This window comes from Dipodomys merriami, unplaced genomic scaffold (assembly GCF_024711535.1).
Source record: "Dipodomys merriami isolate MVZ:Mamm:240054 unplaced genomic scaffold, mDipMer1.0.p SCAF_104, whole genome shotgun sequence".
In the NCBI taxonomy this organism is placed as follows: domain Eukaryota; kingdom Metazoa; phylum Chordata; class Mammalia; order Rodentia; family Heteromyidae; genus Dipodomys; species Dipodomys merriami.
The window spans coordinates 4,221,941-4,235,136 of record NW_027202316.1 but is presented as its reverse complement, the minus strand read 5'-3'; the positions used below and the strand labels follow the sequence as shown (position 1 = coordinate 4,235,136).

At 40.5% G+C, this 13,196-nt stretch overlaps 1 protein-coding gene across 2 annotated transcripts in view; it reads right to left on the bottom strand.

Moving 5' to 3' along the window:
- Positions 1–13,196, bottom strand: part of Amph (amphiphysin) — a 145,760-nt gene that overhangs the window by 61,689 nt on the left and 70,875 nt on the right. For both annotated transcript variants that reach the window (XM_069998537.1, XM_069998528.1), the window contains exons 4-6: positions 10,012–10,106; positions 6,003–6,098; positions 527–634 (exon numbers count right to left, since the gene is read on the bottom strand). In XM_069998537.1, coding sequence (XP_069854638.1) covers positions 527–634; positions 6,003–6,098; positions 10,012–10,106 — 299 coding nt within the window. The remainder of the gene's footprint in view (positions 1–526; positions 635–6,002; positions 6,099–10,011; positions 10,107–13,196) is intronic.

The window sequence follows — 13,196 nt, the reverse complement described above, 5'->3', positions numbered from 1 at the left end:
GTACAGTTGTTCACAAATAAAATAAAATTAATTAATTAATTAAAAAAAAGAATATTTAAAAATTAAAATGTGTGAGTCAATCTCACTCATGTACACTCTGTAATTACACAAAAGTCCTTTTTTTGATTAAAAACAATGGAAAGGGGCTGGAAATGTGGCTTATTAGTAGAGTGCTTACCTAGAATGCATGAAGCCGGAAGTGGTGCTGTAGCTCAAGTGGTAAAGTGCTAGCCTTGAGCAAAAACAGTTCAGGGACAGTGCCCAGCTCTGAGTTCAGGCCCCAGGACTGGCCAAAAGAAAAAAAAGGAAGGGAGCCCAGAACATTCAGTTTCAATCTGTCTTGAATAGTGAAAATTAAAGATGCAACAGAGCAAGTGACATGAAAAACTAGTAATAACCGTGGGATCCACTGCAGGGTCAACTATGGGATTCACTGTGGGATCGACAGCGGGATCTGCTATGTGACCCATTGTGAGAGCCACTGTGGGGGGTCAACGGTGGGATGCACTGCAGGATCAGCCCCTACCTTAGAGATCCGGCTCTCATCCTTCCTCTTGGAGCTCTGCAGGGCCTCCAGGTGGTGGCGGGCACTGTCGTAGTCCACCAGCTTCCGGCTGCGCTTGGCGATGCGATTCTGACAATGGGGAAACAGAGGCACTAAGAAAAAGATATCATCATAGAGGCTGTCTAACCAATGTCACAAATGCTTTCTTCATCTGAAGAAGCCGAGGATTTTGACAGAAGGTGGAGGTGTGCAAGGATTTCACTACCAAAAGACCCCTGGAAATCAGAATACAGCTTTTCCTTCATTATGTGGAAATGATTAGGAAAAAGATTTCTCTAATCTAAATAATCAGCCCAACCAGAGGAGCTGAAAGCTCCAGGTTGTATTCACAGATGGGGAAAATTCTAGAATTTCTGGTCTGAGGGAGAAGTCAAACCTGTACTCTAGATCTTAAAATATTCTACTTCAGTAGAAAACTACTGTGGTTTTTAGAAAATGTCTGTGGTTTTTAATAACACACCTAGCAACAATGCAATCAAACAAATTCACTTCCTAAGATATTCTTTCTCATACAGATGATCTCCATCCTCTGTTCAGTACAGTCACCTGAGCTCATCCATCACTTTATCACTTTGCTGGTGTCTGACGCACAGGCAGACTAACAGGCAAGCTATTTACCACCAGCTTCCGTCAATCACTGTGAGAAAGTCTGGAACAAGACACTTACTTGTCTTGCAGTGTGAGCAGGTAGAATGAGGAGAGCTTTGGCTATAATCAATGGACCAAACGCCCTGCTTACCTACAGGGTCCATTTTCTCCTACTAAGCAAAATCTGTAAGACACTTAAGAAAAAGGCACCAAACTCTTTTTCCCACGGTAGAGAAAAGCCAAGCTGGGTCAGGCCGTGCTAAAGGTTTGATTGAACAGAGAACTACTAACAAACCACTAACTAGAACTACTGACGAGAAAGATATAGAAGGACAGAAAACACTAAGGCTGTAGGCCAACATAATTGCTCTGTACTGCAAGACAGAAGGGTAAAAAAAAAACTGTGAACCTTGTGGGGAGGAGCCAAAGGCTGACTCCTCCTCCTCAGACACAGAAGGGATTTCCTGAGTTCAATTCCAAGCAATTAGCCTAATAATGAGAACTACCTCAGGAGAAAATGCTTTGAAAACGATTCAGATGCAGTTTTAAGAAAAAAAGAGAGAAAGATGGCAATCATGTGTATGTTTATGCTTTTCAAAATATGGGCACACACTCATATCACAGAGGTTCAGAGAATCCGAGGTGTTGAAAGGGTCAATTATCTTTGTTCAGAGGCATTGGAGTTGCAGGAGAATAGCCTGAAACTTGCCCCAAATTGCCTGGCAAGTCCATGAAAACACAAGACTGGAATCCGAAGTCATCCCTCCCCCTGGCTCAGCACCAGGATGTGAGGCGAGTGAGACGGCTGGGATACAAGATGTGAGAGCCTCTTCCACTCAAGGTTGTCTTAGGCACATGGTGAGCATCTCGGGAGGCCTGGCTGCCTCGGCCTGCCTCGCCCTGGGCTTGAGTCATTTCCAATAGCTACTACCGTGTGCGTCAAGGCTGCGGGCAAGGGACTACCTGTTACCTGGTCCTCCCTCCACAGCCCCATCAGGATCCATGCCAGGTGGCTGTGGACAGATGCTCTTACTTTCCTCCTCTCCTTCCTCTTCTTAGTCCTCCTCCTCCTGTTCTTCTTCCTGTTTTTCTCCTTCTTCCTTCTCCTTTTCCTCCTCCTTCTCTTCCTTCTTCCTCCTCCTCCTCTTCTTCTTCCTCTTCTTCCTTCCCTCTTCCCCCTCATTATTATTATTATTATTATTATTATTATTATTATTAACAGTGCTAGGGTTTGAAACTCAGGGCCCCATACCTCACTTGAGTTGCTTGCTTAGCTAGTGCTCTACCACTTCAGCCATGCTTCCATGCCAGTTTTTTGTTGATTATTCTGGAGATGGGTATCTCCAGGGCTTTCCTTGAAACTTGATCCTCTATATCTCGGCCTCTAGAGTAGCTAGGATTATAGGCACAAGCCACTGGAGTCCAACATGGAAGGCACTAATTTCAAGGCCACCCCTCTTTTGATAAATTACATTTTTGTGTTGGAAAAATAAGTCAGTCTTATTTCTTTTCCTCTATGACATTTGGGAAATTTGGTGGAAAACAATCTCAGAAGGAGAGTTAATACTGTTGAGATTTTTGTTTTTTACAAAATAGGATACAATTCTTATCCAGTACAACAATAATAAACTTAATGTAATAATAAATAGGTCAATTTAACTAACAATATATTTCCATTAAATAATGGGTTTAATTAAAACCTTCCACTGTGCACTGAATTTCTGCAGATCAGAAGCTGTTTTTACCCTTTTAAAAAGAAAATAATAATCCCGTTGGCACACCGTGGCCACTACATGCCTGCCGAGTTAGAATCTAAACTGCACCCTTCCATAACTGCTCACAGCCGTGAGTCTGCTGGAGTCAGTGACAAGCAGGCTCTTTTTATGGCATTGAATTCACATGTGAACGCTGAAGAATGGAAACCATAACACAGGATGCCCTGCCAACACAGCAGGAAAAGCCAAACACCATCACCTTGTGAATGGTACTTCTTACCTCTCACTGGTGTGCTGCGGTAAATATTTGGAAATGAGCCTGCACATGGCCTGTGGAGTTTTAGTGGGAGTCAAGGAAGTTAATGCTGTTCCTTGCTTTCAAAATTCTCTACTCGGTATTTTTCATCATAATTTTCCTTTCTATCAATAACCCTATTATGTAATTGCTTAGCCTTCACTTTAGGAACTCCTTCTCAATTCCCTACATTGAGAAAAGACACAGAGAATAATTTAAACCCATTGTCACCCAACAAAAATCTTTAAAAATATTCAATAGAGGTATCTTCCCACTCTGCACTTATAAAAATGTCTCTTTTCCAAGTTATTAATGCTCTTCCCTCCATATGTGTCATGTTCCAGGGTTACCCAATTCTCTATATTGCTTGACAGTCTGTACATTCTCCAATTTTTTGAATATGGCTTGGGAAAAAGAGACAGAAGGAGACTCAGAAAGAGCAAGACAGACAGATACACATAAAACCTTGACATGCATTTATCTTCAAAGCACCTAGCCAAAGACCTAGCTCCTATCACTTCCAAATCACTTCATGTTCAGTAAATGGAGCACTGTCTCTGCATGTGAACTTGACCATGGATCCCAAGGAAAGTATTTCTTAAATCAAAGCTGAGTTGAGTTGAGCTAGTTGAATTCCCTATCTTTCTGAAACAGCAGAATCTAGCAAATAATAATAATAATAATTATACATCATGATTTTGCTTTAGTCTCTCTGTATCTCACCACAGGTTACTGTATGTGCTTGTCTTCTGAAAAACCTTTACTCTCCGGAGAATATATTCAATTTTTCAATAAGTGTCGCCAGGCAGTATTAGATCAGCTGAGATTCTCACATTTTGTTGATGATTTTGTCTTCATTCCTCAACTCAACAACCCTGCAAATTTCTATTTCTCCAGAGAATCAGTCTTCCTTTGCCTAGTCAAGTCATATTATGGATAGACAGCATACAAATAATTACAGGCTTCCTTGAATTTTTAGGCAGGAAATATCATTTTCCTTGCCCTCTTCTGATTTATTTTGTTGGTTTTTATAAAGATGACAATGCCATGAAATAGAGGTGATATCTGAACGTGGAGCAACAGGAAACCCTGGCTTCCCTTTCTTCGAGGTATATACCAACTCACTAGCATCCAAGGGCAAGGGCAAGGCAGAGCTGTGTTTGGAATGGTGCCATCCATCATACAACCACATGCAACAGTTCCTTCCCCTGTTTCGGCCCAGCAGGAATGGAAAACAAACCCAACTCCCAGAGTGTACCTGAGGCACCATACCTGTCCAGCATCACATCTTTTCCAGAGGTTTCTGTGTTAGTCTTGAAACACTAACATACTTTTAAGCACTTACATAATATAACCAGCATACTCTAACCACCCCGGTGGCCAATAGGGACTAAGATGATAGTTTGATTTACCACAAACTAGTCACCACAGCTCTTTTCCTAAAATCAATGCACACGAAGTTTCCAAAGCCCAGATTTCAGCTTATCCTAGGGGAAATTGAACAAGTATGCAATGCTCCAACTTTTGCGGGCACGGCATGCAGCACTAGCTAAGTCTTGCTTATCTCTTGCAGGCCCCAGCATTCTCTAGTTACGTGGAGACTGCTAAAAACACAGAGGTTTGGCTAGATTAACACAGAGTTGAGAAGTCTCCAAAAATATCTGACTGGTCTCACAGGTAAGGAGCTGCTCTACCGAGCCAGTCTGTGGAGACAAAGATGAGTGTTTTGTGAATGTACATACAGATCTACTCCCTACTGCATTTTTCCAACAAGAATAATACATCTAGACTGGACCATGAAGGGTCCTGCCCAGGACCCTTGGTACCTTCAAACACTCTGTACATGTACCAACTACACTAAAGCCTATTTTATGTGGGCAAGGAAACTAGAACCATGATGAGGGCTGTTTAATGAAAACACATTCCTGTGTCTCAGAGCCAAAGCTAGCGTGCATTGGTACAGTCTCCTGGGGTTTGATTAGCATGACACAGAAGGCCAGTTAAAAGCTGGATTGCATGTCAGAAGACACATAATGAGATGCTCACTGCAGATACCCAATGATGTTGGGTCAGGGGCTCCTTGCCCTGCCAGAGAGATTGAATGTGACTACCTTACCAGGAATCATACTTTAAAGCAGGGAAAACAAGTGGGACAGCTGTGTAATGCTGCCCAGTTGATGAATACAATGCAAATGATGGCTTGAAGGCCATCTTTGCCTCCAGTGTCAATCTCCTATCTGCAATCAGTCCAGTCTCGGCATATCAACCCTGGCAGCGAATCTGAGTGTCAAATAAGATACATTTATCTTTAGAAAAGGTGTTTCCACGTCTGGATGCAAATGCATTTGGAATGCTTTTACCTTAATACTCCAATCTGAACCTGAGATTTTGAAGGAGAGGGAAAATATGTAGGTGTTATTATCACCCACATATTGAAAAATAAATAGAAAGGAAGTCAGATTGTTTCCATAATGAAGTTTCTTCCTTCCTTGTTACCATGATGATTTATTCTTATGGAAATTCCTTATCCAATGCTTTATGATAAAAATTTAATATGAAAGACTGAAATTTGTTGGTGCTTCTGAATTTATGATTTTTTGTATTTCAAGCTTCTAAAAGGCTTCTGGCAAGAAATGAAAGATGAAGCGGTTCACCAAAAGGGACAATGTGTAACTGGCTTTTATGTCAAAAGTGATAGGCATAGAACAAAAGTCCTATGTTCAAATAAAGGAAAAGTTACTGCATGGCTTTGATGTCTGTTTGAGCATGTTTAATTCCCCTTCTCTTAACTACCTGAGACCATTCAATTCTTCCCTTTATGCATGCAGGATAAAATTACCTTTATGTCAGGAAACTGGCCCAGGTAGGTGTCCAGAGTCAGCAAGGATCCATCCACTAGCTTTTGATGGAAGTCTTCCCACAGAACATCACATTTCTAAAAGAAAAGAGAGAAATCAATAGGCATCACATTATTTTAATTGGACACAGCTCACTAAGCTTCTAAACCATCTCAAATTATAAAGGTAGATAAGTAATATTTTCCAGATAGTAGAAGCCAAAATGAATATGGATGGCTTAAGTATCCTTAATTTAAAAATAAGGACAATTTTATCACATTTTTTTGATTAGGCAAAGAACTCAGCTCACATAAAAAGTGTACTTCTGGCTCTAATTTGTTAATCAATGTAAGCTTCAAAGGTCTCCAATTACCTATACATGGACTTGGGAGCTAAAACACAGAAGAAGTCCAGGCACAGCCAGCTTACCTGAGCAATTCTGGATATCAGAAATCAATTCATTAGCTACTCAAGAGGCTGAAATCTGAGAATAGTGATTTCAAGCTAGCCTAGGGAAAAAGTCCAAGAGACTCCATCTTCAATTAAGAAGTAAAAATGCTGTACTAGAGGTCTGGCTCAAGTTATAGAACATCAGCCATGAGCCAAAAAAGCTGAGTGGGAATGTGAAGGCCTGAGTTCAAGCCCTAGTACAGCACAAAAAGAAACTTTTAAATTTTTTTATTATCATTAAGTAGTTGTACAAAGGAGTTGCTATTCAACAAAGCAGTTAATGAATACAGTGCATCTTGATCAATGTCATCTCTTTCACTGCTCTCCCCCACCCCTCCCACTGATGGCTCACTTCTGTAATTTTACTTATTCAGGAGGCTAAGATCTGAGGGTTATGGTTTGAAGCCAACCTGGCAGGAAAGTCTGTGAGACTCTCATCTCCAATTAACCACCAAAAGACCAGAAATGAAGCTGTGGCTGAAGTTGCAGAGTGCTAGCCTTGAGCCAACAACAACAACAACAAAAAATCTCAGGGACAGTGCCCAGATCCTGAGTTCAAGTCCCAGGACCGGCAAAAACAAAAAGCAACCCAAAAAAACTACAACAGAAGCAGTTACACAGTGAACAGGAAATTCATAGTTGGAAGAGACTTAACATTTATGAAGTAAACCCACAGTGAGTGTTAGTTACTAGGTTATTTTTATGATCACTATGTCAATTATTAGGTTTAACACTCTATAGGACCATTTAATTCTCACAACATTTATGAGGAAATTCTTCCAGTATATACAGAAGAGAACACTGAAATCTGTGAATGTCACGTAAGGTCCAGGTCATATTGGCCGAGGTCATGGGGTAGGATAAAGAAGAGACCTAGCATATATACACAATGGAATTCTATGCCTCCATCAGAAAGAATGACATTGCCCCATTTGTTAGGAAATGGAAAAACTTGGAAAAAATTATATTAAGTGAAGTAAGCCAGGTCCAAAGAAACATAGGTCCCATGATTTCCCTTATTTGCAATATCTAGTATATGTATGTGTCAAGCGGAAAAGGTCAGATAATGTGATGTCAGGAAAATGAACCCTTAGATATGTATTTTAATGTTTTTTCTTTCATGCATGTGTTTCTAACGCATTTATAAGATTATCTCTTTGTTGCTTTGTATGTCCCTCCCCCACAGTATAACCCTGCTTTCACTATATTTGATGTCAGTATAACTTGTGGAGGAGATGGGGAAAAACCAGTTGTTTAAGGATATAGGCGGACCTGTTGCAACAATGAGAAGTACAAGTTGTCATGTCCAAAACGAGCTTTACAACGTCGGTGCGGGGGGGGGGGGAGGGGGAAGGGGGGGAAGGAGAAGGATTGGGATTGGGGGGGAGGGGGGAGGCTGGGAAGGGATGTGAAGGGTAAACCAAAGGAGGTGGCTGCAATGCTTGGTAAGAAATGTACGCATTATCCTGCCCATGTAATTGTAACCCCTCTGTACAGTATGTTCACAAATAAAATTAAATTAAATTAAAAAAAAAAAAGAAGAGACCTAGCTTTCCATCCAGGTCCATCTCTTTGCACTCCAAGCCTACATCTGTCTATTATACTAGACAGATATACTATACTGTCTATTATACTTAGCTAAACATTAGGATTCAGATTCCAGCTGAGTGACATCTGGACACGGAACCTTCCTGGATTTCAAGTCCCCTAGCTAAATGAATAAGGAAAAAGCACTTCACAAAAATCCCAGGCACATAGTAGGTCCTCAGGAATGTCACTCCCACATTGCTATGACAACTGTATTTGGGTCTTCTCACAGAGTCAATCTGCTGCTTACTTACCAGTCTACCCTCTTGTGCCCTTAGCAATTGAACATTGTGGTTGCCCAGGATAATGTTTCTATTTCCTAGCTTCCTTTGCAACTATATTTCAGCAAACATCTCAAAGAGGAAGGAGGGCCTTTGTCTTCCAGCCTTCATTCTTCCCATTGATTGAAGTATGAACATAAGAGCTAATGGCCAGTTCCCCATTATATATCTGCATGAGGCTGGCTAAAGATGGGAAAGATGGAGCACTGACATGTTTTTGAGTCTACCATGCCAGACCTGGACCTGATCCCCAAATTCTACTATATGTGAGAGACAAATTTTCTCTTTCTAAAAAAAAAAAAACCTGTTTAATGGATTTTTTTTTCCTTTTCACACTTCAAAAATAATACTAAATGTTAGGGTAAGAGTTTTATACAGAGAAATATCTTAAGGAGTATGACTGTAGGGCAAGAGTGCTTGCCTACTATGTGTAAGGCCCTGGCTTCAATCCTTCTTTCCTTAAGTCCTCTGTGAACAGACATTCTGACCAGGAACTCAGGAGTCCCTTCGCCAGCATATTTGCATCTGCAACTGAGGGTATCAAAACATTTGTCAGCCACAGGGATCAAAATGGGAAAGCAGCCATGAACTTGGAAGAATCCACAGTGTCAGAGTACTTGCCAGGTTGAGAAGGCAGTGAGTCCGTGTCTAACAGCGTTCATACAAGTTTCAACTATTCCCTTAACAAGTCTACATTCATGATTAATGTTTAGTAATACACCATTAGTCAAAAACTTAGTCACAAGACATTTTTAGCACTTCATTGTCAAACGTGTCTTTACATTCAGAAAAAAAAAACACAAGAAGAAGAAATTATGTGATCATTTCACTAGAAAATCATGTGTGAAAAAGTTTTGTGAACTACTCATCTTAAAAGTTTGGAGAAGATATAACAAAGCCAACAAGAGCTCTTCCCCTAAGTATTATCTCAGTCCTAATGAAATTCTAAAGACCAATATCCGTTTGTCAGAGCTGTCATGGGAGTCACTTCAACTGTGTTATTAGCAGGTCCAATGATTATTCTCATTTTGTATATGAGGACACTGAGGGCCCAAGGAAATTAAAGCACTAACCCAAGGTTACATAGAGCTACACTTCCTCCCTGATCCACTCTGCTTCCAGGAAGCAGCAATCCTCGTCCATTTGTCTACTTCCTCCATGCCACAAGGACCCACACTAGTTCAATATGTCTAGGGCCAAAGTTCTTTTCAAGCTCAATTCCTGGGAGCAGGCTGACTTTGTATGTGTCCTCAAGTTCTACAGATTGGTGATGAACAGGCCAGGGTCACTGTAGAATAGATGTTGTTCAGGCTTCCTGTCCCTATATTCAGGAATAAGTGGTTAAAGTGGAAATGGAGCAAAGCGAGGATGTTACTATAAGAAATCACCCAATCATCTAGTTCTCTTAGAAATGGTATACAGCAAGAAAAAGAACACTATTGTTATTTTGAAGAAAAATAATCATTAGTACACAACCTTCTACCTAAAGATTTTATAATCCCTTTCATCTCTTGCTATGAGTTCAGAATGATCCAGAATTACATGTTATCTTCTGAGTACATGAGCGCCCCTCACCATGAAGGCTCTGAAGTGTGCAGAGGAGGCACAGGGGATAGGCTGAACAGGCCTGGCTTGGTAAGAGCCTCCTGGAAACTACCCCCAGGCCTCTTGTGCACAGCCACACAGCTCTTACCTCTCCAACCATCTTCACGTCTTCCCGACCATACCAATCAGGCTCGTACACCTCATGCAGAGACTCGGTGAGTTTCATGGAGGCCTCTTGCATGCCTGGTATTGGAGAAAAACAACTCCTGTAAGGAAAGAAATAAGCAAAGAGTCTCTTCTTCCCCTGCTTTGCTGAGTGAAAAAAATCTCGAGGTCCTGTTAGATACTGAAGGGGAAAGTTGTAAAGGCACAACTGCCACTTTGATCTACAGCCATGATTTTCCTTGAGGGTCCCTGAGAACTATCACACTTAACATCTACTCTTTACAGGAAGATAGAACACACTGGGTCTTGGGAAAAAATGAACACATTCTTATTTTGAAAACAACACCAATAATAAAGAGTTGTGTTATCTGTGCTATATCACTCACAAAACATCACGAAGTCTTGAATGTCTAGAACACCAAGAAGAGTCTGTTAATTTCAGAGCTCTAAAAATAGGAATTAATCTGAAATAACTTAATGCAAATGCTTTACTTTTAAACAAAGCACTTTTAGAAACAGATAAAAACAAAATAGAATTTTAAGATATAACAGCTAAAGATGGTTAAGTGGTTTGAAAGAGTAAAGAAATGCTTGAAAAGTAGTCTAAAATTTAAAAAAATGAAAGAACAGAGAAGCAAAAAGGCTGCATTTTTCCAACATTTGTAACAACCATCTATACAGTTATAAATACAAACTTTCAGAAAGCTTAGGGTTCATAAGCCTATGGGTCTACATTTTCATCAAAAATACACCTGATATGTTATATAGATGTAGTTATTAATAATAGCAGAGAAATAAAGTTTCTGAGTGCAATGTGGCAATTAAAACTATCATCATGGGAAGTAGCTCAGTGGCTCAAGTGGTAGAGCACTAGCCTTGAGCTGAAGAGCTGAGGGACAGCACCCAGGCCCAGGGTTCAAGCCCCATGACCAACCAAAAAAATAAAAAAATAGCCAGACGCCAGTGGCTCATGCCTGTAATCCTAGGTACGTAGGAGGCTGAGATCTGAGGATCAAAATTCAAAGCCAGCCCGGGCAAGAAAGTCTGTGAAACTCTTATCTCCAATAAACCACCAGAAAACCGGAAATAGTGCTGTAGCTCAAGTGGTAGAGCGCTAGCCTTGAGCTGAAGAGCTGAAGGACAGCACTCAGGCCCAGAGTTCAAGCCCCATGACCAGCAAAATAAATAAATAAATAAAAATAATAAAAAAGTAAAATATGTACCATCATGTAATCGATGTAGGTTAATTTGTCTTACAAGAAATTTAAAGGAGATACAACCAGATTTTGATAATTTCATCCAGATGTTGGGACTTGCATCTTGCATCTACTATAACATTATTCAAAATTTCTGTTGTATATACTCATTAATTGTACAGAAATGTTATTTATTAAATTTGTGTTTGAAATTACAACAAATGCTTATTCTCCAACAAATCAATATTCATTTATTATCTCAGAAAAGAAAAGAATCATCAAGCCTTTTCCATGGGGGTAAAAGAATGTGTGAGTTTCCATGGAGACAGGCTGAGAACTGGCTGGGGACTACATTAGTCCCCCTGTGGCATCAGACTCTTCACCTACACATGGAAGGTAGAACCTAGCTAAACAGGTGTCTTTGCCTCTGTCAGGAGGGAGTACACAAAGACACTGAACAAAGGGAGAGGAGAGACGGACAACCCCAGTGAACCAAGGGCAGAAGCAACTTCCAAACAGGAAACTCAAGTATATAGTTTCTGGCTAGATTGATTCTGGGTTCCATAATGATCACATTAAAACATGCCTGAAATGATTTTTTTTTTAATGGAGTACTAGAGCGTGTAAAGAGATCAGTGGATGAGTTGGTATTTTATTGTATGGTTTCACTCTGTAGAAAGAGAAAATCCCCCTTCATTGCCCCTGATAACCATGCATAGACTGGGTCCTTGCATCCTAGACGTTTGAATGATGTGTGGAAGTGCATAACCTTCTCTCCACAAAGTGCACATCATGACTGTGAAGAAGTATGCTCTAGACAATGGCTGATAAGACTTGTCTATTCAGGCAAAGTCAAGGAAGGAAAACACAGTGATGACTCAAGTCTCTGGAGACTCTGATGAAACAACCCTACAGGAATAGAGACAGCCAAAATGGATGCAAAACCCTGCTCCTGACTCCCAGCAGCCAGCATCAAAGTGAGTATGAAGACTGTCTCCATGACAGGGTGACCATTGATCGGGAGAGAAACAAGCAACTCTGGACCAAGAAATGTACCCCTCAAATTCATGCCAAAGCTAAATTTCCTCCTATAATTCAGATGTCAAAAGGCCCTGAGAGATGATCATTAAATCTTTGCCAGAGTCAGATGAAATGATACATGCTATCTTATAAGAGAAAGTAGAAAAATGATCTTTTTTCACAAAAATAAAAACGGGACATAATCTTAAAATAAAATTATGTAAGACTTTATTCACTGCATGCTAAGAGAATAATGCTGCAGCGGTAAATGCATGCATTAATAGCCCAAAATAGCTGCTCATCCCTGTGAGGATAAGAATGATGGGCAAAAAGATTTGAACACACAGATTGTTTCCGCGACATTTATCCAAAGAGAACACTTTGATGGCCACAAAGATTGAGCCAGTGAATATTGCTCCCAAGAGGCATAAAGACCCACAGAGGGGGCAACAATTTAGTTACTATAGTTTCAATATATCTCCAAAAGGTCACATCCTAAACCCTGACACAGCTACTGAGTAGAGAGGTGAGACCATTCAGAGAAGACTAAATCATGAAGACTGCCCTCATGGATGAATTGTGAGGACTCTATCCTCATGAATGAATGAATGAATGCTACTGTCCCAGGAAGGCTTCATCATTGTAAGGTCAGGTCCCTGGCAACAATGAGTGTGGTCCTCTCTCTTTCTCTCTTGCCCACATGATAATCTCCATCATGTCAAGATCACCCTGATGTGATCTCTGGATCTTGGAACTTTTCAGCCTCTACAACCATGAGCCAAATAAATTTCTCTTCTTTATACATTGTCCAGCAGCACAAAACAGACTAAAATAGGACTTTATGCTGATAAAAATGTAATAGAGAAAAAGAAAGAAATTTAAAGGACAAATCTAAGTCCACTTCAAAGGAACATGGCAACATTAGAGTAGAGGGCATGCTAAATGTTAGCTC